Source organism: Hordeum vulgare, chromosome 3H, assembly GCF_904849725.1.
Source record: "Hordeum vulgare subsp. vulgare chromosome 3H, MorexV3_pseudomolecules_assembly, whole genome shotgun sequence".
Lineage (NCBI taxonomy): Eukaryota > Viridiplantae > Streptophyta > Magnoliopsida > Poales > Poaceae > Hordeum > Hordeum vulgare.
In genome coordinates, this window is record NC_058520.1 from 72694051 (window position 1) to 72720398 (window position 26348).

General features: G+C 43.3%; 2 protein-coding genes across 2 annotated transcripts; both read right to left on the reverse strand.

Annotated features, from left to right (window-relative positions):
• Positions 1-18081: 18081 nt before the first annotated feature.
• LOC123443018 (UDP-glycosyltransferase 73D1-like) lies at positions 18082-20686 on the reverse strand. The gene is made up of 2 exons (XM_045119233.1): positions 20186-20686; positions 18082-19836 (listed from the first exon to the last, which is right to left on the reverse strand). The coding sequence occupies exons 1-2, from the start codon at positions 20677-20679 to the stop codon at positions 18840-18842; spliced, it is 1491 nt and encodes a 496-aa protein (XP_044975168.1). The 5' UTR covers positions 20680-20686; the 3' UTR covers positions 18082-18839.
• Positions 20687-22985: 2299 nt separating this feature from the next.
• LOC123443017 (UDP-glycosyltransferase 73C10-like) lies at positions 22986-25669 on the reverse strand. The gene is made up of 2 exons (XM_045119232.1): positions 24528-25669; positions 22986-24202 (listed from the first exon to the last, which is right to left on the reverse strand). Exons 1-2 carry the CDS (start codon positions 25019-25021, stop codon positions 23206-23208), a joined length of 1491 nt encoding a protein of 496 aa, XP_044975167.1. The 5' UTR covers positions 25022-25669; the 3' UTR covers positions 22986-23205.
• Positions 25670-26348: the final 679 nt, after the last annotated feature.

Genomic DNA, 26348 nt, shown 5'->3' on the forward strand with positions numbered 1-26348 from the left:
ATGGTCATAGAGACACTAGGTTGATCAAGATCTCAGACAAAGAGTAAATCAAGATGATCAACACACAAAGCGTATAAGATGTACCGAGAGGGATCAAGTGATCCCATGGTATGGTAAGCATTGTCCACTACATGTTTGTGTACTAACCCATGGTCTTTGTGAGACTCCTATGTGGGGGTTAGGTGTGCTTCCATGGGCTTGCGTCAAAAGGAAGATCTCATACAACTCATGAAGGATGACATCAAGTGGTGATCGTCATCAAGATTGTGGTGTGCAAGTTCAAGTGGATCAGCACGAATATATCATTGAAACTATTGTTAATGATCATGTGTTGATAAGGACAAGCTCATGTGCTAACAAGGACAAGATCAAGATAAGCATTCCTCAGCACTACATGCTTGATTCTTGTGGATGTTCACATGGTGGACAAATGAAGATGAATACATAAGCTAGGCTTTCCACATTGTGTATGGGAGAGCTCCTTGAAGACTTCATCATGTCTTGCTTTCAACTTGAGCCAAGAAGGAACAACAACATCAAGCTCAAGTGAAAGGGCTAACTCAAAGGTATCAGTTCCTTTGACGTTAGTGGTGCGGAGTGATGATCAGCGAATAAAAGTATACACTCAAGTATGGATCGTCGGTACCCCTTTTATAATTCTTGAGTCTTTAGGGATCCCGCACTATTAAGAGGGGATCACAGGTTTTGTGATGAACTTGCTCAAACTAGATATCCACTGTTCTGCTCTTACCACATCTCCACTGCTCTGTTGTTATCAGAAAACACGACGAGTGCCTCGGACATCCGGCCTCCTCCGGACGTCCGAGGCCCGGACGTTCGACCAGCTTCGGAAATCCAGAACTATGCACTAGAGAAACTTGAGCCATATAACTCGGACTTCCGGCTCCCTCCAGACGTCCGACCAGCTTCGGAAATCCGGAGCTTTGCACCACAGAAACTTGAGCCATATAACTCGGACTTCCGGCTCCCTCCGGACGTCCGAGGGCCGGACGTCCGTCCCCTTTCGGAAATCCGGAATCTTGCACCAGAGAAGTTTGAGTCGAATAACTCGGACTTCCGGCCTTCTCCGGACGTCCGTCCATGTTCAACTCCACAGTGGTTCCAGATATATTTACAGCCCTCGGACGTCCGACCCCTGTCGGACGTCCGACCCCTTGTGGATGCCCGGACATCCGTGAACTGTCGTATGTCCGACCCCTGTGTGACTTAAAGTGTCCCCAACGGCTGTTTTTCTCTCCCCACTATAAATACCCCCCCTCCCACTTCGTGAGAGGGTGCCCCAACACAGCCTTATCCTCATAAGAACTCATTTCTACCTCACACACATTTGCTCACACCAAATCTTAGATCCCAAGAGCATTTGTGAGCCCCCTTGAGAGTTGTTCCAATCAAAAGGTAGATCGTCTCCCTCTCCTTCTCTCAACCCAAGCTATTTGAGATTTGAGCAAGTCTTGAGCATTCCCCGTGATCTTGTTACTCTTGGATGTTGGAGACTCCTAGGCGGTAGGATTTCTTCGGAGAGGAATCAATCCGTTTGATTACCCCCCCGGAAAAGTTTGTGAGGGTTTGGAAGCCACCTCAAAGGCTTACCACTAGTGGTTGAGAAACGCCTTCGTGGTGTTATCTCAAAGGGAGAATAGGGTGAGCCTTCGTGGCGTTGGTGTGCCTTCGTGGTAACATCCACCTCTCTAACGGTGACTAGCTTTCCTCCAAGGAAGTGAACATCGGGATACATCTTCGTCTCAGTGACCTTGGTTATCCTTAACCCTAACTCCTTACTTGTGGTTTACTTGTGTTACTTGAGCATACATACATTGCATATTGTTTGTGCTCATTATATTGTGTTGGCTATTTCTTGTACAAGATTAATCATTCAAGCATACCTTCTATATCCACACGTTCACACTTGCAGCTTTTGATATATCGTGTGCTAGTGTGATCTAGTATCTTGTGTCGTTCACCTACTTGTCGTGTGATATAGCTCAAGTAAGTTTGTGTAACTTACTTGTGCTTGTTAGTAACTATATTGTGTCCATCTTGGTAGATCGTGTTGTTGATACACGTTGCAGTGCCTAGTGCATTTCGGATTTGTGCTTGACAAGTATCTTCTTAGTTTATTTCCGCATTAGGTTTAAGCCAAATCCGAAGAAGTTTTTAAATAGCCTATTCACCCCCCCCCCCCCCCACTCTAGGCTTCATCGAGGTCTTTTCAATTGGTATCAGAGCTAGGTCTCTCTTTAATTAGGTTTCACAACCTAGAGAGTATCAATGTCGACTATTGGATTAGTGCACAATGGCACCTTTGACTTTGATGGCACAAATTATACCCTATGGAGAATCCATATGCTTCATCACTTTCGGGCCATGGGCCCAAATACTTTATGAATTGTTCTTGTAGGGATTGCCGACAAAAAGGATGATGCATCTTCATCTACTACTGAAATGTATCTTGATTGTGAGGCTTTTCTTGCCATTCATCGAACCATAAGTCCTGAAGCGTTTAAGTCTATCTCGTCTTGCAAGTCAGCTCATGAAGTTTGGACTAAACTTGAAGATATATATATGGTGGGTCCAATCTTGATGAAGACGATATTATGATGAAGGAGTTGGTGCATGAGCTCTTCACTCTTTTCGGTCATAAAGAGTCCACCACTACTTCCATACCCGATTGCTTGCACACCTCAGCATCTGCAATCTCACAAGGTAATGACATGGTGAGTGAAGAAATATATGTTGATGAAAATGTCATAGCCTCTATGGACATGAGCATATCTAGCACCACACATAGTGTAAATTATTGTGATGATAGGTCATGCATTTCACCTAAAGATCCCTCGACAAATGTCTGTGGTGATATGTCTACTCTCCCGTGTCCTCTTGATCAAAATATCTTGTTTCTACCTAGTTGTTCTATGACTAATCATTTAGGGGAAATCAAGAAATATGAAGTACTTTTGACTAATGAAGAATCTGATTCACCAAAAGAATCATCATCAACTCCTCCAGTTCACATGTGCCTCATGGCAAGAGGTAATATTGAGGTATCATCTTCCCTGTGCAATAACGATGATATTTGCGATGAGGATGATGATGATGACTTGACTGAAAATATCTATGTGATCAGTAAAATTCTTCATAAAGCTAAAAATAACGCTCTTCAAAGGTTCCAAGATGTTCTTGCTTACTTTGAAAATTGTAATGATTCACTTAATCATGAACAAGCTAAAAGTAAACAACTTGAACATGAATTTGAGAAGAGTCATCAAGCATGTAGAGACTTAAGATCTTCAAAAGGAGAGATTGAAGTTGCTCATGATAAACTTAAAAGGGATTTTGAGGTCCTTCTCCTTGAATGCAAGAATGTCAAGGGAGAGCTCGTCAAAACCTCTAAGATATATGAGGAACTTCAATCTACTCATGAGAAGTCTCTAATCGCTACTTACTCCTCTCATATTGTTGATGATACTTGTACATCTAACCCTATCTCTTTTGAAGTATCAACATTGAAGGAGAATGTTGAGCTACGTGCTCAACTTGATTTACTAACTAGCAATTATGGGAAGTTGGAAGAAAACCATGTAATTCTCACAAGCTCTCATGCCGTTCTTCTAACATCCCATAATGTGCAAAAGTTAGCTCATGAGGCTATCATCACCAAAGTAACATCAAGTGAGCCTCATGTGGACAATGGCACTACTTCTAGTCAAAGTACTATATTTCCATGTGCTAGTCCTCGTAATTTGTCTACTCATAATGTTGCTACCTCGTGTGATGAATTACTTTCCTTGCCTTGTTGCTCTAACATTGAAGCTTACACTTCCTCTAGTACTTGCATTGATACTAACCGTGCATAGGAAATCGAAGGGCTCAAGGCCCAAGTCACTTCTTTGAAGAAAGACTTGGAACAGTGTCATGAAGGGATGTCCACACTCAACAACGTCCTGTGTGAGCAAACCTCTCTGAATGAAAAAAATGATGTTGGAGTAAACTCAAACAAGAACAAGAGGGACCTAGAACAAGTCAATAATTCGGCCAAAATCATTTGCTTCAAGTGCAAAGTTAAAGGGCACCATGTTAGATCTTGCCCTCTGAAGACGAAGTCTCAAAGTCACAAGCAACAAGGGAAGCGGCCACAAACTCAATCACATATTCAGCTACAAGTTGAAGGAAGGCCTCTTCCCAATAAGACCCAAGCCAACACTCCCCGAGGTGAGAAATCAACTGGGAAGAAAGCAAAGGGTAGATGTTGCTACTTATGTCGTGAGAAGGGTCACGTCGCTTCGTCTTGCACAAGAGGTAACTTATCCAACCCAATCACTATTGATGATATCTATTCCCTTGGTAAGGATAAGGTTGGCAATGTGTTTGCCAAGTTTGTTGGTACTCAAAATGGTGTCAAGAAAAGAACCATTTGGGTTGCCAAGCCTATTGTGATTAACCTCTTAGGACCCAACGTAGTTGGGGACCAACAAGCTCAAACTTGATCAATAGGTGACTATGGAGGACATTAGAGACTTGGATACATAATGAAGAATTAAGGGGTCCTCATCATTCATATTATCTCAAGCCAAGTCATTTGGATTATTGAGTTTCTATCTTATATCCAATGTGCCTCCTTACGGTAACTTATACTTAAATTGTTTACATTGTTAGGTGCTTGCCCCTTTGCATGTTGTGGTTTTTTACCTTGCATGCGTTTGTATATGTTGTGCTTCTAACTTGCTTATCTTGAGTAATCGAGTATGTGTATGTTGGTTTGCATATCATGTACATGTGAGTCTTGTATTGAGCCTTTTTGCATCTTTTTTGTATTTTTGTTGGCTCTTGTGAGAGATTAATGGATTATCCCATTGTGGGGGAGTGATGTGCTTTGCACACCTCACAATCCTATAAATGTGTATACATGGGGAATACCACTTAGTTTTGATATTTCAAGATTATCTAGTTTCTATGTGGTATGTCTTACTCATGAGAAATTCAAATTCTATATGGTCCATTAAGTATCTCTTGTTGGTTTTAATTTGCCACTTGTTAATATTGTTGGTCTATCACATTATGGGGGAGTAATATGCTATGTGCATATTACAAAACTAGAAAATGTGTACATTTGAGGTGTTGCCACTTAGTATTGATATTGTAAAATTATCTTGTTCCTAGGTGGCATGTTAGCTCTACAAGTGTCATTTGCTTGCGTTTTATGGGTAAAGATGATCTTGGATATATTTGCGATCTACCAATGAGTATCACTTCCAAAATACTTCTTGTCCTTGACAATTGGTATTCCCATCATGTGATAGGAATTGCTAATCGTCTTTACATTGGATTTTGTGTTTCCTTTGTCTTCCTTGCCTCTTATGGATCTATTGTAACATGTCTAGTGTTTTTATAGATATAGAGAAAGTGATGATCCCATCGTGTGCATTTTGTATTTAAATGCAAATTCTATATAATGCACGTCCCTTGGGGGAGCTATCCTATTTTCTTTAGAACACTCTCTTTATTCACCCATCATAAAATCTTTTGATCCCCATCAAGTCTGTGTTGATGGGAGGCAAGTCTTGCTTTTTATGATGCTTTGTGCCATCATGAAAATTTGTCGAGGGCTTGGTTTGTTGGAACCTAGCTCTCTTTTGGAAATTAGATACCTCGTGTTTGTTTTCCTTCAATTGGTTTCTTGTTTCCTTTTATTTGGCATGTGTCAATGGATATCTCATTCCTTGAGGTATCTTTTAATTGATATCCTTCAAGTGATAGTTCCTTTTTTTGTTTAAGATCTTATTATCACTTGATACCTTGTCTTTTGGTGACTTATCAACTTTGTGTTGAGTTGATTCTTGAGAGTCTTGAGCATGCATATCTACTATATACAACTTCTTTTGCTTGCTTTCCTTCTTTGACCCAATATATAGGGGAAACTCCACCTTGTCATAAATTGGCTAAAGTGTGCAGGAAATTCAAATTCATATCTATATGCACATATGTATGTGGAGTTTGTCCTATGTATTGCTGGTTTTCTAACTCTTTGGTCCCAATGAGTTTGGGCACCATTTTGTTTGTTTTTGCTGTTCCAGGAACAACTGGAGATGCATTGGATGCTCGGCTCACCTATAAGGAAGGTGTTGAGACCATGTGATTATTGGAGCCAATTTAGGATGATCAAAGAACAACTATCTACTACATCAATCCAATGTTGTCTCGGTAACAAGTATCCACTTCATGCATTCTTTTCTTGCAAAGGCCCCAACCTGTCTTTTCTTTTCCAGGTTGCATCATGGAATGAATCTCTTGATTCGTTCTTGTAGTACTTGTTTGCTTTCTCAAAGCATCCGAACAATGATGTCTTACTACTAGTTGGGATGTCTTTGATGTTCGTATGTTGGAAGTTCATATTGTACAATAAGAAAATATTAGGCCATGTGCTATGCTTCCAAGCAAAAGATCTCATTGATATATTTATGACTTCCTTTTGGATATCTAGTTTGTTCCTTCTTGTAACCATTTCGTGTGTACATCCTTCCTTGTGGATATATATCATCATGATTGTCTTCTACTTAGAATCTTTTACACATGAGAGAAGTTACATCTCTAATTGATATCCTCTTTTCTTTCACGTCCATCGTTGCATTTCCATTTTCAGTTTTTGGTGGCTTCGTGAAAGGATTTGTTTTGAGTGCGTATCTTATTTCCCTACATCTTGATGCACTCTTTGGTTGTGAAGATTATTTTTCCTCATGCTTGTCTTGATGAGGGTTTTGCCATTTCAATTAGTATCCCTCCTCTTGACAAGGTTCTTACTTCCTAGCTTCACAATGGGTTGTCACAAGCGTTGGTTCTTATTTTGTTTATTAGTAAGCTTGTGAACCCATTTTCTAGTATGTGTGTGTGGGAATTATATGCCTTGCACTTTGTATCTCATTTCATGAAGACTATGTTGATGAGTAATTCTCATCCTTATCTTAGTCTTCTCAAGTGCTTTGCCATGACTCACACACATTACTTTGGTTGAGCCTATTCTTAAGTTGCTTCTTTTACATGTTGCTCAACCATTTGTTTTGTGCAATTGATATGCTTATTGTCTCATCTATATTCTCGCACTCGTTGTGTGTTTTTATTCATTTTGGGGGAGCAACGATCCTATTTTGTGCACCTGTATTAAATACAAAAATCTCATATTAGTGCACAAATCATGGGGAGCTTCTCTAGTTTTTGATAAAACACTCTGTTGCCTTTATCATAATATCTTTTATTCATGTGGTTCGAAGGACCATATGATTGTTTGTTCCATCTGGAATCTTTTGATTGCTTGCCTCTGTTTTTGTATGTCTTTGTGGCATACGATCCTTTTTATTTGCAATCTTTGGGTCCTCAAATATAGTTTGTTTTCCTCCAACTACTTATCATTGCAGAGAAATACACGCTTTTTGGAGGACCACCTACTATATTGGCTTTCTAAACTTTTCGTCCATTTTGGCAATCGATGCCAATGGGGGAGAAGTTTAGAGAGTTTACTTTGGATATGTTTAGAGGGTTTTGCTTTTATTGTGTAAGCATTTACATCTTGCACGCATGCATTATTACCTTGTATGTGTGCGCTTGGTTATGCTTATTTCCTTATATAAACTCTCTTGAAGTGGTTGTCTTCAGTTATCAAAATGGGGGGGATTGTTAGAGCATATATCGCCATATGTGGTTTTGGTAATTGATGACAATTCCTATGGAATAATGGTTGCCTTAAGTTATATTTATAGGATTTGTCCATAGGCACTTCTTGAAGTTCATCTGTTGGGTTCGAGGAGTTTATATGATGACCAAGATGGTATTCAAGGTATTATCCAAAGAATGGTCATAGAGACACTAGGTTGATCAAGATCTCAGACAAAGAGTAAATCAAGATGATCAACACACAAAGCGTATAAGATGTACCGAGAGGGATCAAGTGATCCCATGGTATGGTAAGCATTGTCCGCTACGTGTTTGTGTACTAACCCATGGTCTTTGTGAGACTCCTATGTGGGGGTTAAGTGTGCTTCCATGGGCTTGCGTCAAAAGGAAGATCTCATACAACTCATGAAGGATGACATCAAGTGGTGATTGTCATCAAGATTGTGGTGTGCAAGTTCAAGTGGATCAGCACGAATATATCATTGAAACTATTGTTAATGATCATGTGTTGATAAGGACAAGCTCATGTGCTAACAAGGACAAGATCAAGATAAGCATTCCTGAGCACTACATGCTTGATTCTTGTGGATGTTCACATGGTGGACAAATGAAGATGAATACATAAGCTAGGCTTTCCACATTGTGTATGGGAGAGCTGCTTGAAGACTTCATCATGTCTTGCTCTCAACTTGAGCAAAGAAGGAACAACAACATCAAGCTCAAGTGAAAGGGCTAACTCAAAGGTATCAGTTCCTTTGACGTTAGTGGTGCGGAGTGATGATCAGCGAATAAAAGTATACACTCAAGTATGGATCATCGGTACCCTTTTTACAATTCTTGAGTCTTTAGGGATCCTGCACTATTAAGAGGGGATCACAGGTTTTGCGATGAACTTGCTCAAACTACATCTCCACTGTTCTGCTCAGACCACATATTCTCTACTTTGTTCCTATCTCAAAACAGGTATATTTCCTCGGACTTCCGGCTCCCTCCGGACGTCCGAGGGCTGGACGACCGGCAGGCTTCGGAAATCCGGAGCCCTCCACCAGAAGTATTTGAGTCATATAACTCGGAATTCCGGCTCCCTCCGGACATCCGAGGGCCGGACGTCCGACCAGCTTCGGAAATCTGGAGCCCTGCACCAGAAGAACATGAGCTCTATAACTCGGATTTACGGCTCCCTCCGGACGTCCGAGGGCCGGACGTCCGTCCCCTTTCGGAAATCCGGAACCTCACACCAGAAGAAGTTGAGTCGAATAACTCGGATCTCCGGCCTTCTCCGGACATCCGGTCGCTGTTCAATTCATAGTGTTTCCAGTCATAGCTACAGCCCTCGGACGGCCGACCCCTTGCGAACGCCCGGACTTCCGAGAACTGCCGGATGTCCGGACCCTGTGTGACTTAAAGTGTCCCCAACGGCTGTTTTTCTCTCCCCACTATAAATACCCCCCTCCCACTTCGTGAGAGCTTGCCCCAACACAGCCTTATCCTCATATGAACATATTTCTACCTCACACACATTTGCTCACACCAAATCTTAGATCCCAAGAGCATTTGTGAGCCCCTTTGAGAGTTGTTCCAATCAAAAGATAGATCGTCTCCCTCTCCTCCTCTCAACCCAAGCTATTTGAGATTTGAGCAAGTTTTGAGCATTCCCCGTGATCTTGTTACTCTTGGAGGTTGGAGACTCCTAGGCGGTAGGAGTTCTTCGGAGAGGAATCAATCCGTGTGATTAGCCCCCGGAAAAGTTTGTGAGGGTTTGGAAGCCACCTCAAAGGCTTACTACTAGTGGTTGAGAAACGCCTTCGTGGTGTTATCTCAAAGGGAGAATAGGGTGAGCCTTCGTGGCGTTGGTGTGCCTTCGTGGTAACATCCACCTCTCTAATGGTGACTAGCTTCCCTCCAAGGAAGTGAACATCGGGATACATCTTCGTCTCAGTGACCTTGGTTATCCTTAACCCTAACTCCTTACTTGTGGTTTACTTGTGTTACTTGAGCATACATACATTGCATATTGTTTGTGCTCATTATATTGTGTTGGCTATTTCTTGTACAAGATTAATCATTCAAGCATACCTTCTATATCCACACGTTCACACTTGCAGCTTTTGATATATCGTGTGCTAGTGTGATCTAGTATATTGTGTCGTTCACCTACTTGTCGTGTGATATAGCTCAAGTAAGTTTGTGTAACTTACTTGTGCTTGTTAGTAACTATATTGTGTCCATCTTGGTAGATCGTGTTGTTGATACACGTTGCAGTGCCTAGTGCATTTAGGATTTGTGCATGACAAGCATCCTCTTAGTTTATTTCTGCATTAGGTTTAAGCCAAATCCGAAGAAGTTTTTAAATAGCCTATTCACCCCCCCCTCTAGGCGTCATCGAGGCCTTTTCACTATCAACTTTCAACTAAATTTTCTCTAGGAAGATATCTAAAACAGTAGAGCTACATCGAGGCTACAACATAATTTGCAAAGACCTTTTAACTATGTTCATGATAATGAGTTCAATTAATCATATTACTTAAGAACTTCCAGTCAAATTGACATCCCTCTAGTCATTCGAGTGTCTCATGATCCAAATTCACTAACTCAAGTCCAATCATCACATGAGTTGAGTTTAGCTTCAATGGTGACCATCTCCATGTTGATCATATCAACTATATGATTCATGCTCGACCTTTTGGTCTCTTGTGTTTCGAGGCCATGTCTGTACATGATAGGCTCGTCAAGTTTAACCCGAGTGTTCCGCATGTGCAATTGTTTTGCATCCGTTGTATGTGAACGTTGAGTCTATCACAACGGATCATCACGTGGTGTCTCGAAACGACGGACTGTCGCAACGGTGCATAGTCGGGGAGAACACAATTTTGTCTTGAAATTTTAGTGAGGGATCACCTTATAATGCTATCGTCGTCCTAAGAAAAATAAGGTGCATAAAAGGATTAACATCACATGCAAATCAAAAATGACATGATATGGCCATGAACTTGTGCTTCTTGATCTCCATCACCAAAGCACCGACATGATCTCCATCGTCAGCGGAGCCACACCATGATCTCCATCATCGTGCTGCCATCAAGGTTGTCGCGCTATCTATGTTGTTACTACTAAAGCTACTGCCTAGTGATATAGCAAGAGCATCTGCGAGCACAAAATAAATTTAAAGACAACCCTATGGCTCCTGCCGGTTGCCGTAGCATCGACGTGCAAGTCGATATTTAACTATTACAACATAATCATCTCATACATCCAATATATAATATCATGTCATTGGCCATATCACATCACAAGCATACCCTGCAAAAACAAGTTAGACGTCCTCTAATTTGTTGTTGCATGTTTTACGTGGCTGCTATGGGTATCTAGTATGATCGCATCGTACTTACGCAAAGCCACAACGATGATATGCAAATTGCTATTTAACCTTCTCCAAGGACCGCCTCGATCAAATCCAATTCAACTAAAATTGAAGAAACAGACACCCGTCAGTCATCTTTATGCAACAAGTTGCATGTCAGTCGATGAAACCGGTCTCCCGTAAGCGTACGAGTAAAGTTGGTTCGGGCCTTTTCAATCCAACAACACTGCAAACTCTTTTGTGTTCTACTCGAGATATCATCTACGCATGAACCTAGCTCATGATGCCACTGTTTTGGAACGTTGCATGGGAAACAAAATTTTCCTACGCACACGAATACCTATCCATGGTGATGATCATCTACGAGAGTGGAGAGTGAGTCTACATACCCTTGTAGATTGCTAAGCGGAAGCGTATATAACGCGGTTGATGTAGTGGAACATCTTCGTGATTCAAATCGCACCACGTCCCGCAATCTCATCACAATCCGTCCTGCGATCCCATCACGATCCATCCCGATCAAGTGTCGAACGGACGGCACCTCCGCGTTCAGCACACGTACATCTCGATGACGATCTCCGCTTTCTTGATCCAGCAAGAGGGGCAAATAGGTAGATGAGTTCTCCGCAGCGCGACAACGTGATGATGATGGTGGTGGATCTAGTCCAACAGGGCTTTGCCTAAGCACCGCTAAAAACTAGATTAGAGGAGAAACGAATCTAGAGAGAGGACATCATGTGGCTGATTATTGTGTCTCAAAACCCTCAAAACCTCTAGTATATATATAAGAGGAGAGGAGAGGAGGCAGCCTTAGCCCCCTACTCCAAGGAGAAGGGGTCGGCCGAACCAAGGAAGACTCCATCTTCCCTTGTGGGAAGGTGGACTACTTTGGGAGGACTCATCCCTCCCTTCCTTTTAAAGGTCTTTTAACTTTTATCTCTTCTGCTAGCTGCATGTGCCTTTGAGAGAGACTTTTCCCAACCCACCAGGGGATGGTCCACCTCTTCTCACAGCCCACAAGACTCTTGGATCGTCACACCCCTCCCGGTGGTCCCCCGACACCCTCCCGACACTCCCGGTACACTATCGATGAGCCCGAAACTTTTTCCGTGACCAATACAGGATTCCTATATATCAATCTTTACTCCAGACCATTTCGGAGCTCCTCGTGACGTCCAGGATCTCATCCGGGACTCCAAACAACCTTCGGTCACCAACACCTATAACTCAACTATACCGAAACGTCATCGAACCTTAAGTGTGCAGACCTTGCGGGTTTGAGAACTATGTAGGCATGACTGAGACACTCTCCGGTCAATATCCAATAGCGGGACCTGGACGTCCATATTGGATCCTACATATTCTACGAATATCTCTATCAGTTGAACCTCCATGTCAAGGATTCAGATAATCTCGTATGTTGTTCCCTTTGTCCTTCGGTATGTTATTTGCCCGAGATTCGATCGTCGGTATCTCCATACCTAGTTCAATCTCGTTACCGGCAAGTCTCTTTACTCGTTCCATAATACAAGATCCCGTGCCTAACTCCTTAGAAACATTGCTTGCACGGGTTGTTGTGATGTTGTATTACCGAGTGGGCCCCGAGATACCTCTCCGTCATACGGAGTGACAAATCCCAGTCTTGATCCATGCCAACCCAACAGACACCTTCAGAGACACCTGTAGAGCACATTTATAGTCATCCAATTACGTTGCAACATTTGATACACATAAGGTATTCCTCCAGTGTCCGGGAGTTGCATGATCTCATGGTAATAGGAACAGATACATTGACATGTAGAAAATAGTAGCAATAAACTGGCACGATCATATGCTATGTTTATAGTTTGGGTCTTTTCCATCACATCATTCTCCTAATGATGTGATCCCATTATCAAGTGACAACACTTGTCTATGGCCAGGAAACCTTGACCATCTTTGATCAACGAGCTACTCAACTAGAGGCTCACTAGGGACATTGTTTTGTCTATGTATCCACACATGTATATGAGTTTCCAATCAATACATTTATAGCATGGATAATAAAAGATTATCATGAACAAGGAAATATAATACTAACCAATTTATTATTGCCTCTAGGGAATATTTCCAACCCTACCCACCAGTTCGGATCCATGGTTTCCTGGGATGATCTACTCAGGAACTGGGATGGTCTACCCACCAGTTCTGAAGATGACTATGTGACAAGAAAGGTTAGTGATCTCCTTTGAACCAGCTACTATTAACTGCAAGCTAGGGTTTCCGTGGAAAAGGGGAAAAGGTTATAGTTTATCAGATCTGATATTGTTTTACTTTGTTAGCCACCTGCTACCATTTTCTGGGAGGAATGGAGTGGTCTCGTAACAGATCTTGATGCAAGATGTGACCATGGATCAGTTTGTGAGAAATTTGTGGCATTTGAAGATGTTGATAGTTGCACGAGGTTCTTGGCTTGCTCAGAGAAGTTAACTTAAAAGCTTAGAAATTCCAGTTAATTTATTTTTCTCTAAAATTAAGTTAACAGTTGGGATTCATAACTTGTCAATTTAATTGAATTTTAGTTAAAGTTCACATTTTTATTGAATTTTGTGAATTTAATTGAATACTGTGAAATGATAAGATGTTCCTAAGTGCAACTATGTGGAATGGGTTGACCCTGAGTGGCCTGATGCTTTGAAGATGACCCTAGCTAACATATGGAGCATGCATGCTGAGGAGACCAGGCAGATGCTCACATAAAATGTTTTGAATGCTGAAAAGAACTCAAAGATTCTGAGGGAGAGAGAAAAGATTGAAGATAATCTCAGACTGTATATAGGCTTGATTTTGCTAAGGTTGGGGCTGAGAAGGAGCATGCAATTGGCTAATTAGGCAACACACAACTTTCTATGATGGATCTCAAGGAAGAGCTTGAGAAGAAGAAAATGGCTGACAAGTCAAGTACAAACATCCATCACGTATTTAGGGCAAAGGCAGAAAAAGAGAGGAACCAAGCCATGCAACAAAGGGACCAAGCCATGCAAGAGAGGGACAATTTTAGTAGAAGAGAGAGAGATCATCTAAAGCAAGAGAAAAGGAGGCTTGAGTACATGATTGGTGTTTTGTTCAAACACAAATAGGAGACAAAGGACAAGATTAGGAAGCTTAAGGGGATCCTTGATGAAATAGATTAATGTTATATCTTTATATTGTAGTGATATTCTGTTGTAATGATATTGGCAAATTGAGCTGAGCTATATTGGTGACTTTTTTATGAGTGTTGCTGCTTTTCAAGATTTGCCACTTCCAGATAATGATTTGAAGCCATCTACATTGCTCCATTTTAAGTCAAAAACACACAAAGAATATTGACAACTACAATTATGTGACAATATGTAGGCATGAAGCTACATGCTTCATATTACTTCATAGATATCCATTACAACCACAACAAAATCCACCATTACACTACAACTTAGATTAACTTTGGACAAGTTCACTTAAGAACTACTACAACTTCATAGACCAACAGCTTTCTTGTCTACTAACTTATAAACTACAACAACTAAGATACCTACCCAGCTAAATTAACCAGTTCTTCATAATTAGGATGAAACAAAGCACACAAAGCACCATGACACTAGCCAGCACCAACTTCATCACCATTAGGATTTCTCTACCTAGTCCAAGCAACATAGCATCTTGGTGCTTGGTGGCAAAGTTCTTCTCACTAGGGCTGCCAAAATTGACTTTGCATGCATTGCCTCTTCCAGCAATGCCCCTTCTTCCTGCATTTGCTTCATTCCTCTTCATCTCAAGCTTTTTCCTTCTATCCTGAGCTGCACCAAATGTATCAACACCATTATTACCAACAAAAACCCTAGTTTCAATGAGATCCTGCACATATTCTAGCTCTCAGCGCGAGAAATCACAGGTCACCTACATTTTCAGACCAAATAAACCATATTCGCAAATCATGCATTATGAGATGAAACAGCAAATAAAGCATTAGCAAATCATATAAGAAAATCAAGCATTATCAGATTGGTGTCAAAATTCCTTAACTCTCAAAATTCAGTTTAACTGTGAAAATTCAGTTTAACCGTCAAAATTTAGTTATCTGTCAAAATTCAGTTACCTGTCAAAATTTAGTAAACATGTTGAGTTAAATAATTCAGATCAAGCATTAACAAACAAAATCATTAGTACAAATGCAACAATGATCAGATCAAGCAGGGGTAGTGAAAACAGGAAGCTCAGAGTGTGTTTCTTGCACTTGTAGAACACCCAGCCATCATGGTAATTAGTGGTTGAGCGGTAGAAGGTCACGGGGTCGCCACAGTCGGGGCAACCGACCAATGGGACAACGACGGCGCGGCTACGCAGTCCACAGCGGACAGAGCTTGAAGATGACATGACGACGACGACCCTTGCGCGACGGCAGTGGAGGACGGGGGGTGGATGTGACGGCGGGAAGCACGACGACAGTGGATGCGATGACGGTCGGTAGCGACGCCGGCGGCGTTGGTTAGGGTTGAGCGAGAGGGAGAGGAGAAGCAACGGGGAGAGGAGAAACGACTGAGGTGAGGTCCGACCAGGTGGTGTGGCTGCGGTCCGACCAGGTGGGGTGTGGAGCGTAACTGCGTGTCAATTTGCGAAGTCCTTGGCTTACCAACGTATAGCAGCCAAGCGACGACTCTGAGGTGAGTTGTGAGTCAAATCACACGTGACGAGGCCAGTCAAACACCAACTAAGCAAATACGTATACAAATCATATATTGGATCGTAAGTGAATCCATAACAACTATAAAGACCGCATTTCAGGTATTTACAACTACAATGACTAAAGTGGTCATCAAGACAAATACGAGAACATTTGATGAATTATTCTTGGGGAAATCTAATCCGCAGCGTGTGCACGGACGTCGTCCCGTGCAGCGGCTCACATGACACTATATTCCTTCCAACTTCTGGACATACCGCACACATATATGGGTAGCTGATGCAGTTTGCTACAGTAGTAGATAGTGACAACGGTTACTCTAGTGAGCAGCCTTTTCTCAGTATAGCTGACTTCAGCTCACTATCATGCATGCACATTTACACATGGTGACCGGATTTCTACAGAAAGGACCAGTGGGTAGATGTTGCCAGGAGGGGTGCAGGTACCAGGGCCAACTGTCGTCATGCTTTCCACTAGCACTACTCATCATTTCAGTCTACTACAGCCTACAACACATAATCACGTGATCTATTGTGCGTAATCAAGGTATTTTCAAACAACATGCCTATAGATATAATTTAAGTGGCGAGCTTTGTAAACTAACGCGAGAACTAGTTTTATAACGACTTACAAGCTTATATAAGACAACCGAGTATAATTAAACTGATAAACATAACAAAACAACACGTAGGGTTTAGAGTACTCGACAAGATTTTTATGAGACAACACTGACAACTGGATAGAATTCAAATTGATAAATCCATCAAAACACCGCAACAACTAGTTTTTTACAACAACTCACAAGCATTATGAGACAATATGACAACTAGGTAGAATTAAAATAACAAGTACAACAAATCATTTCTGGCAAGTGGACTTTATAAAGCATTGACAAGCTTTATGAGACAATATGACAACTAGTTAGTATTAAAATGACAATTACAACAAAGGGGCGACAAGTGGATTTTATAAGCAATGAAAAGCTGTATGAGACAACATGGCAACTGTGTAGCATTAAAATGACAAGCACATCAAAAACATTATGGCAATTGGATTTATAAGCATTGACAAACTTTATAAGACTACATGGCAACTAGGTAGCATTAAAAATGACAAGCACATTTTTTGTGGCAAATGGATTTAAAAGAACCAACATTGAAATATGGCAATTAAGTCATTTCTCTCTGACAAGTGATTAATAATATGAAAAGTGGGTTAAACAATGTGGCAAGTACGAAAGAGAAAAAAGTTGTCGAAACATGTCGATATAGGATCTAGTTTTAAAGAACTCGTCGCGAGAAAATCAACGATGAAAACGGATCATCGATGGAATTAACGATTTTATATATAAAACTTTTTAAATTTCAAACATTAAAAATAATCTTGATGACATGTTGCATGCATGAATGCTGAAGTGAGGAAGAATTAACAATACATATTACAAGTACATGCATGTGCATGCACTCTGCCGCCTTTTTTTTTTGCAAGTGTGTATGCGTGCAATAGTGGATAAAGTAGCCGCCGCATGGGAGTTTTTGGGTGCGGCGCTACCTAGTTGAGTCCATTATTTTTTTGACAAAACCGGCCGTCTTACTCTGCTGTGAATGCTCTATCAGTTCTTCCGCCTTCCAAACGGAAAACGGGGGACGAATGAGAGCGAAGCCTCCCTGCCGTCCCGTGACCAAGAAAGCTGCCGGCCGACCTGCCGCAGCGCAGCCTCCAGCGACCGATTTCACTCCTGCTCCACCGCGCCGGCATTGTCCGCACTCCGCGACAGATATTCCCCTCTCTCCTTCCTTGGCCATTCTCCTGTGGCTGCTGCCGCTGTAGCCGTGAACCAAACGCGAGCCGCCGCTTCGACCCTCGTTACCTCGTGCGCCCGTGGCCTGTTCGACAGAATTCCCCACCGGCGCGCCTCGCTGCGGTGGTTCGGCTTCCGGCGCCGAGGATGCTCTTGCGGGTGTACATGGGCATCCTGGCACGCGGAGCCAGGCCCGACGCGTATACGTTCCTGCCATAATGCCGTTGCTCAACGCGGGGGAGCAGCGCGGTGTGGAGCCGGCTGTCGGGGACGTCGTTCACGCGCACGTCGTGGCTAAGTTTGGGCTAGAGCTCAACGCCCACTTGCCAAAGCTCTCTGGTCCAGGTGGTCCTCACGGTGAGGAAGCTATCCATCTGTTCTACAGGATGCTCCAGATGAAGTGGACAGTCGTCGGTGCATAGTGAAACCAGGTTTGTCCTATTTCCTCCAGTCTACAACTTTCCCGTTGCCTAGTTCATATTTGAATATAGAATATTTTACCATGCCTGTTCATAATTCCTCAGTAAATTAAATCTTGACTCTTTCTATGGAAGTCATCTTTCTATATGCTTTTATTACAAAATGGTTTCTTTGAACTTATTCAGACCTCTTTGTGCCTCTGGTTGCTAGATTGATTTTGGGAACTAGGAGCATCAATCAGCACGTTCAAAATAATAGATTTGCTCTCCGGTCTTGCGCTTGACCATTTAGCTACTTTTCATATAAACAGTACAAGAAAACCTTGTTTTCGGTGATTCTTACCTCTTTTAATTTCCTTGGAGAGATCCTTGAAATTTCATGTTTTCCACACTACTAAGTCGAACATAAAATTCTGATGTCATATGCGCGTTATTTGAGTTCCATTTCCTTCTCTTTCTTTGATTATTCACCTCGAAGCATCTCTTACTTTTAGTTTCAGTTTGATAATGTGCATACAGTGTATTTCATTTTTTTTGCTCTCCTTTCGAACCCTTATTTAGCTCTGAGGAGCAAGTGGTAGCAAAATGCAAAGGAGAGCATAACATCTGGAGAAGAAGACAATCATTATGTTGACTAACATGAAACCACACAGCAGCGTAAACAATTGATATTGCTGTCATTCGGATCCTCGTTTAATCTCTAAACAATCGCGACCCCAACAGCGAGCCTAATACAAGCAGCGGGCTATTTGTAAAATAATTAAAATTATTTCCAATGACATATAGGCTCTTTATAATGACAACATGTTATTTGTACTACAGGCTCTTTTATTTTTTGTTTACACCAAAAAAGAGAACTTACTACCATCTGTATCAACCACATGCATTCGTCCTGCTTCCCATTTCTTGAATTAGTAGCCTTATGTTGTCATATGAAGAACCTCCCTCATCAAAGGCCTTCCTTGCCTTAATCGCGCAGTCTTTTGCTCTCACCCTCGTCTCTTCTGCAGCCGCCCCCTCATCCATCAGGGTGCTCACAGCTTTCTCCACCTCATCTCTTGTAACCACAATCTCCTGTTTTTCATTTCCCCACCATGTAACTCCTTTCACTCCAACCTCCACACCGATTCTCAGCACATCCACCACCAGCTTCTCATTCAAAAATTGCTCCCCAAAGTGCGGCCATGTGATCATGGGCACACCTGCACAAATGGCCTCTATTGTTGAGTTCCACCCACAGTGCGTCACGAATCCTCCAACGGCTTGGTGCCGCAAGATCATGAGCTGTGGTGCCCAACCCCTTATGACCATGCCTCTGTTTTTTACACGCTCCTCGAACCCGTCTGCGAGCCATTCCTCGACTTCGGGAAGCTTAGCTCCTGCTTTGATCACCCAAATAAATGGTTTCCTGGAGGCTTCAAGTCCCAGTCCCAGCTCAACAAGCTGTTGAGGTGTAGTGCAAGCGAGGCTGCCAAAGCTGACAAAGACCACCGAGCCTGGCTTCATTGAATCAAGCCATTGCAAGTACTGTGCCTCATCCATTGACGCCTTGTTTCCTCTTGTGGCCATAGTGTTGTTGTCTCGGTGGCAGAGGCACATTGGTCCGATTGCCCAGGCCTTCTTCTTTGTTGTCTGCTCAAAGGATTCAATGTATAATGCCTCCAGCTCTTGATAGCTGTTAGTGACCTCGCCATCACTTTTCAGCTCCTCTTCAAGGAACTTCTTACGGGTTTGCTCCATACCAGGAATGGAAAAACCTCCCGGGCATTTAGCCTTCGTTATCTCTAGTGGTGTAGGGAACCCCGTGATCGTGATGAGCTCATTTTCGTCTTTGACATTTTCAAATACATTGTTGTGAAAAGTGATATACCTGCAAGATGGTCGTAGTTGTTTCAAATACGTATAAGTGCAGATTTCTTCGACAAACGTCAACCAGATATGTTGATATAGCTGGCCTAGAAACTTACTCATGAAAACCTTTGGTGTCTGGGATTTCTTATGCAGTGTAAATTACACGTTTCTTTACATAAAGCAGTACTCAGATCATTTTTTTTGTCTTTTCAGGTGCAGCCTTTTATATGTTCAATGCTTTCTTCTCTCTGGAAGCAATTTGCACTAGTTTCCCATCCACTGTTGAAGTAAAGCACTTTACCTGTAGCAGCAATAATAGGTCTAGTACAAAATTAATTACTCACGAGATTTTCCTCTTTTGGTTGTACCTGATGAGGGACGAGAAGCCACAAAAGCCACTGAAGGTCAGTCTTGGGATACGAAGTTCCCTTGCGATGTCACCAGTCCACCAGTGAATCAGGTCAGATATGACGCAGCTTGGAGGCGAGCACTGCTGCTCACGGAGGTATGCCTTGAGCGGCTCCTGAAGCGCAGCGATGGCATCCATGAAGTTGGAGAGCAGATCCGTGGAGTGGATCATGTCTAGGTTCTCACACCCATCCGGTAGGCCGAATTCGGTGCTCGGGAAATAGAGCTCCACGAGCCGAACTGCCAGGCCTGCCGCCTCCACATCGGCTGCAAAGCCTGCCAACCTGGCGGCGTTCACTGGTGTGGTGATGAAGCTAACCTGAGCGCCGTGCTCTGCCAGCAGGCGCGCCATGTCGGTCATGGGGATTGTGTGCCCCTGCGCCAACATCGGTACCAGCACAAAGTGCGCCCTCATGGAACCACTCTGGCCATCGCCGCTGCTGGTGAAGGTCATGGCTGATCGGCTATTGTAGCAGAAGTACTGGTGGTGGAGTCAGTTAAACTGGGAGTAAACTGGGAGCACAGTGACACCGGCAAGATGGCACGATCTGTTGGACACAATCTGATGATGGTCGCAATGGCTACTATAGTGTATATATAGCACCTGATGCTATATCTTTCTAAGGAAAATTTGATGAGCTGACGATGCAACAGCGTATCAAATTGTTCACCTCTTGCTAGTGACGCATGCTCTCACGTTAGTCATGGACTCCTGGAGTCAGCCATGTGGATGAATCTTCTTAAGTTCTGAATCGTCAGAATCCAGGCCATCAGATCAGACATCGTATGGCTCAGATTAACCACCGCTAACGCCTGTCATGCTCAAAGAAGTGTCATTTTTACATGATTTGGATGATCCTCATGTCTGATGCTGACTTGTTGTATATGCATACTACTTAACTCCCAAGGCTGTGGAAGGCCGAGCCAGCCGATTCTGCATATATATGATGGTGCATTATTTGCTGTGTGGAGATTCAGTCATTCAGTGTACTGTGACAGTGGGTGGAAGATCAAGCATGGCTCTTGTCGGTTTCCCGACCGTCTTATTCTTAGTCAAAGATCAAGCTAAAAAAAAAGTTGCAGGCCACCATCCGTCGGGCCAACCACCGCGCCACCATGGACGCCGGTCTTCCCCGCGCCGCCGACGAGCGTGCAACCACTCTGCCGACCCTGCGACGGCCCAGATCTGGAAAATATGAGTCCATTTTTGGAGCGACGCAATGCATCCTAATCAACACAGTGACTTCCTGACTCAGAGGTACGACCGAGCCTCCTTCTTTTCCCAAAAAATTATATATCTAAAAATAATTTGATACTACAGTACAAGATAACCCGCGGCAACTAGCAATCAAACAAGGTCTGTTATTAGGCCATGTACAGTGCCTGGTGCTTATAGACCATTGCTAAGAGAGACATTGCGTCTCCAAAAAACTACTCACTCCGTTATAAGTCGAGCTTTCACTAGGGAACTACGTATTAATGTATATAGACATACTTTAGAATGTACATTCACTTATTTTTGCTTCGTATATAGTCTTATAGTAAAATTTCTAAAAAGACTTATATTTAGAAACGGAGGGAGTAGACGATACCTCGCACACGAGATTTGAGAATAGATATGATTATCATAATAGTTTCCCCATGCATGATTACATGTTGAGGTGGCCATTTTTACCATTCATGGTTGCATGTTGAGGATCGAGGAAAAACAGGTTAGTCGGGATCACCTATTTAGTTATACTCCCTTCATTTGTAAATATAAGTCTTTTAAAAGATTCAACTATGGTCTACATCAACGACGGAGCTTTGTAGTGTCCTGGGGGGCTGTGCCCCCCAACATCGAACCAATTTGTGAAGAAAAAAAAATATGTGAGGGCTTAGATGATATTTTTTTTAGCTTTTGCCCCCCCCCCAAACCCTTGTATTTTACATTTCGCCCCCCATCCATTTTTGTCTAGCTCCGCCACTGGTCTTCATACAGAGAAAATGAATGAATCTACACTTATGTCTATATACATCCGTATGTAGTTCATAGCGTAATCTTTAAAAAGACTTATATTTAGAACGGAGGGAGTATTATATAGGCTTGCAAAGTGCTTCATATGGGTGCTTAAGTTGCTTTAACAGTCGTGTAGCACCAACCCTGGCACCTGTTGTCTCCAATACAGGGCAGCTTGACAACCGCACGGAGCTAAAATAACCGCTCATATTCTTAGCTCACCTACCTCCATGTCTCGTCCCAGAGCCAAATCGATCGACAAACCTAGCGACGAGTTGCGCTTCCACGTCCCGTCCAGCATCTGCTCGCCGGCTCCGCAAAAACAGTGTCCGGCGCACAGTGGCGGCCCTCCCCAGTTGCTCCTACGGCACGACTCCTTCCTTGAGCTGCCTGGCGCCTGTGGCATCGTTGTGGGAGTCATTGTCCTATGCCTGACGAACCATGGCTACTCGCGCAGCGCTAGCAAAATGCAAGGGAGAACATAACCATCCAGAAGAGCAGACTGTGTAGTCACCATCCTATGGAAGATTGAGGACTCCAGGAATGCCAAGGTCTTCAGAGACCTAAACCTAAGAACTAATGGTGTAATCAATAACATTCTAGATGACCTTTCTCTTTGGTCTAATCGGCTTCGGAAGCCAGAACTACAGGACCACGCCGGACTGTGGCACGATCATCTTCCCGTTAAGCGCGTTAAGCGCGACCTTTGAAATATATTTAGGTGGGGATCCTCTGCCGCCAGTTGAAAATTTTCAAAATTAAAAAATTATGTTGATTGCCACGAAAGAGCATACCAGAGAGGACAATTGATATTGCTGTCTTCCAGATCATCTATAATCTCTAAATAATTAGGGCTCACCTGTGAGCCTGGTACAAGCTAGTGGTTATTTGTAAAATAAAATTCTTTATGATGATATATATGTATTCTAGGATCTTTCACTTAATGTTTACACCAAAAAAGTGAGCTTATTACCATCTGTATCAATCACATGGATTCGTCTTGTTTTCCATTTCTTGAATTAACAGCCTTACGTTGTTATAAGAAGAACCTTCCTCATCAAAAGCCCTCCTTGCCTTAATGGCGCAGTCTTTTGCTCTCATCCTCAGCTCCTCTGCAGCCTCCCCCTCACCCATCAGGGTGTTCACAGCCGTCTCCACGGCATCTCTTGTAACCATAACCTCTTGTTTTTCACTTCCCCACTGTGTAACTCCTTTCACTCCGACCTCCACCCCGATTTTCAGCACATCCACCACCAGCTTCTCATTCACAAACTGCTCCGAAAAGTGCGGCCAAGTGATCATGGGCACACCTGCACAGATGCCCTCTATTGTTGAGTTCCACCCACAGTGCGTAACAAATCCTCCAATGGCTTGGTGCCACAGGATCATCACTTGTGGCGCCCAGCCTCTTAGGATCATGCCTCTATCTTTGACGCGTGCCTCGAACCCATCCGCGAGCCATTCCTCGACTTCTGGAAACTTAGGACCTGCTTTTATCACCCAAATAAACGGTTTCTGCGAGGCTTCAAGTCCCAGTCCCAGCTCAACAAGCTGTTGAGGTGTAGTGCAAGCGAGGCTACCAAAGCTCACAAAGATCACTGAGCCTGGCTTCCTTGAATCAAGCCATTGCAAGCACTGTGTCTCATCCATTGACGCCTTGTTTCCTCTTGCAGCCGTTGTGTTGCTGTTTCGGTGGCAGAGGCACATTGGCCCGACCGTCCAGATCTTCTTCTTCCTTATCTGCTCATAGAATTCAACATACAATGCCTCGAGCTCTCTGAAGCTATTAGTGATCTCACCATCGCATCTCAGCTCCTCCTCAAACATCTTCTCACGGATTTTCTCCATACCGGGAACAGAAAGGGTTCCAGGTAACTTAGCCTTCATCAACTCTAGAGGTGTAGGAAACCCCGGGATCGTGATGAGCTCATTTTCGTCTGTGGCATGCTCCAATACATTGTTGTGAAAAATGATGTACCTGTAAGATGGTCTTAGTTGTTTAAAATACGTTGAAGTGCAAACATCTTTGATACAGCAACCAGCTGTAACTGGTGTAACAAATATGTGATGAACATGCTTATTCTCTGTACTTATGCATTTTGAATTACATGTTTCATTACGTAAGGAGTGCACACTTCGATTTTATTCCCGTATCTTGTTTAGTCTGTTATATGTGTGTGGTTTCTTCTTTTCTGGAAGGAATTTACTGTAATATGTCCTCTACTACTGAAGTAAAATACTTATGTTATCTTTAAAAATATGTCCAGTGCTCACAAAGGTTTGCCTCTCATGTTTGTACGTACCTGACAAGGGACGAGAAGCCACAAAAGCCAATGAAGGTGAGCCTCGGGATGCCGAGCTCCCTTGCGATGTCACCGGTCCACCAGTGCATCACGTCAGATATGATGCAGCTAGGAGGCGAGCGCTGCTGCTGACGAAGGTACGCCATGAGCGGCTCCTGAAGCGCGGCACATGCCTCCACGAAGTTCAAGAACAAGTTCTTTGATTGGATCATGTCTAGGTTCTCGCACCCGTCCGGTAGACCGAACTCTGCAGCCGGGAAATGGAGCTCTACGAGCTGAACCGCCAGGCCGGCCGCCTTCACGTCAGCGGCGAAGCCCTCCAACCTTGCGGCGTTGACCGGCGTGGTGATGAAGCTGACCTGCGCGCCATGCTCTGCCAGCAGGCGTGCCATGTCGGTCATGGGGATGGTATGGCCCTGAGCCATCATCGGTACCAGCACGAAGTGTGCCCTTGCGGAGCCACTCCGGCCATCGCCGCTGCCGGCGAAGTTCATGGCTGATCGGCTGTGGCACTTAGACGTGAAGCTGGGGGGATTTGGTGGTGGCGATGCAATGTGTATATAGCACTTGGTGCTATTGCTATATATATCTTCCGCAGTTCAGTTGAGGAGCTGACGTTGGAACGAGTGCAGCGTATCAACTTGGTCACCTCTTGCTAGTGACGCATGCTCTAACGTCAGCCATGGACTCGTGGAGTCGGCAACGTGGATGAATGAATCTTCTAAAGTTCTGAACCTCCAGAAAGGCGGCGTCCAGGCGGTCCGATGAGATTTTTCTTGTCTGTTTTTCGACCAATTATTAGTCTAGTCAAAGGTTACTCTCTATGGTCTGTATCCTTTCGGATCTTTGTAAAGTGATAAGCTCCTCCAGAGAAAGAAAACTCCATCGATTTGGAAAGTACGAGTCCGTTTTTGGAGCGATGCCGGTGGAGGCAGCGCATCTTGTTCTACACTGGTATGGACTTCCTGCACTCGTTCCAAGTTGAGGAGCTGACGTTGGAACGAGTGCAGCGCATCTTGTTCTACACTGGTATGGACTTCCTGCAGCAAAGAGGTAGGACGGCAATGCCTCCTCCTTTTCCGTCTTGTTTCACTGTCTGTCCGAGAGCAGAGTTTTGGCCCCCAGGATGAGCCCGGGAGTGAATAAATTTTTTGTTAAAAAAATTAAAAAATATTAAATACCACGGCAATGCCTCCTCCTTTTGTGTGGAGAAAGATGACTGGGTGCAGTCCTATAACTTCAAAACTATAATTTTGGGTCCTAAAACTATGTAAGTTTGTTCATCTCAGGTCCTAAACTTGCACGGTCAAAATTATAGTTGGGACCCAAAATTATAGTTTTAAAGTCGTAGGATTAAAGTGACACATCTCCAATAGTTTTGGAACCTACAACTACAGCTTTAAAGTTATATGACTAAACCGACACACCTTCAATAGTTTATAGTTGTAGGACTTATGATGCATTTTACTCTAACAAAATCGATGGGAGTTCCGTCAACAACGACGATCACACACACGGTATAAAAGAAACCAAGTGGAACCCGACCCACATAGAATCTGGGAAGGGAGGGAGAGATGGCGGCCGCGACGGGTGACCCGCTGCCCTTCCCACTCCTCTCCGCTGGTGGTGGCAACGGCGTGCATGATCCTCTATGATGACGTTGACGATGACAACGTATATTTTGTGTAGTTAGGTCTTGAAAACAATCTTATGGTTTGTATATTTTGGTGAGGTGGTATATACCAACTCCTCACGGTGATCCGCACGGTGATCACGAACTTGCGGTGGTAGGATTACACAGTCTTCTGAATGTGGTGGTAG

Bases quoted from the DNA above. Each gene is read 5' to 3' on its own strand.
- LOC123443018 (XM_045119233.1), bottom strand. From the start codon at position 20,679: ATGACCTTCACCAGCAGCGGCGATGGCCAGAGTGGTTCCATGAGGGCG. The intron at 19,837-20,185 runs GTACAACCAAAA...ACCATCTTGCAG, and splicing joins GGCTTCTCGTCCCTCATCAG to GTATATCACTTTTCACAACA.
- LOC123443017 (XM_045119232.1), bottom strand. From the start codon at position 25,021: ATGAACTTCGCCGGCAGCGGCGATGGCCGGAGTGGCTCCGCAAGGGCA. The intron at 24,203-24,527 runs GTACGTACAAAC...ACCATCTTACAG, and splicing joins GGCTTCTCGTCCCTTGTCAG to GTACATCATTTTTCACAACA.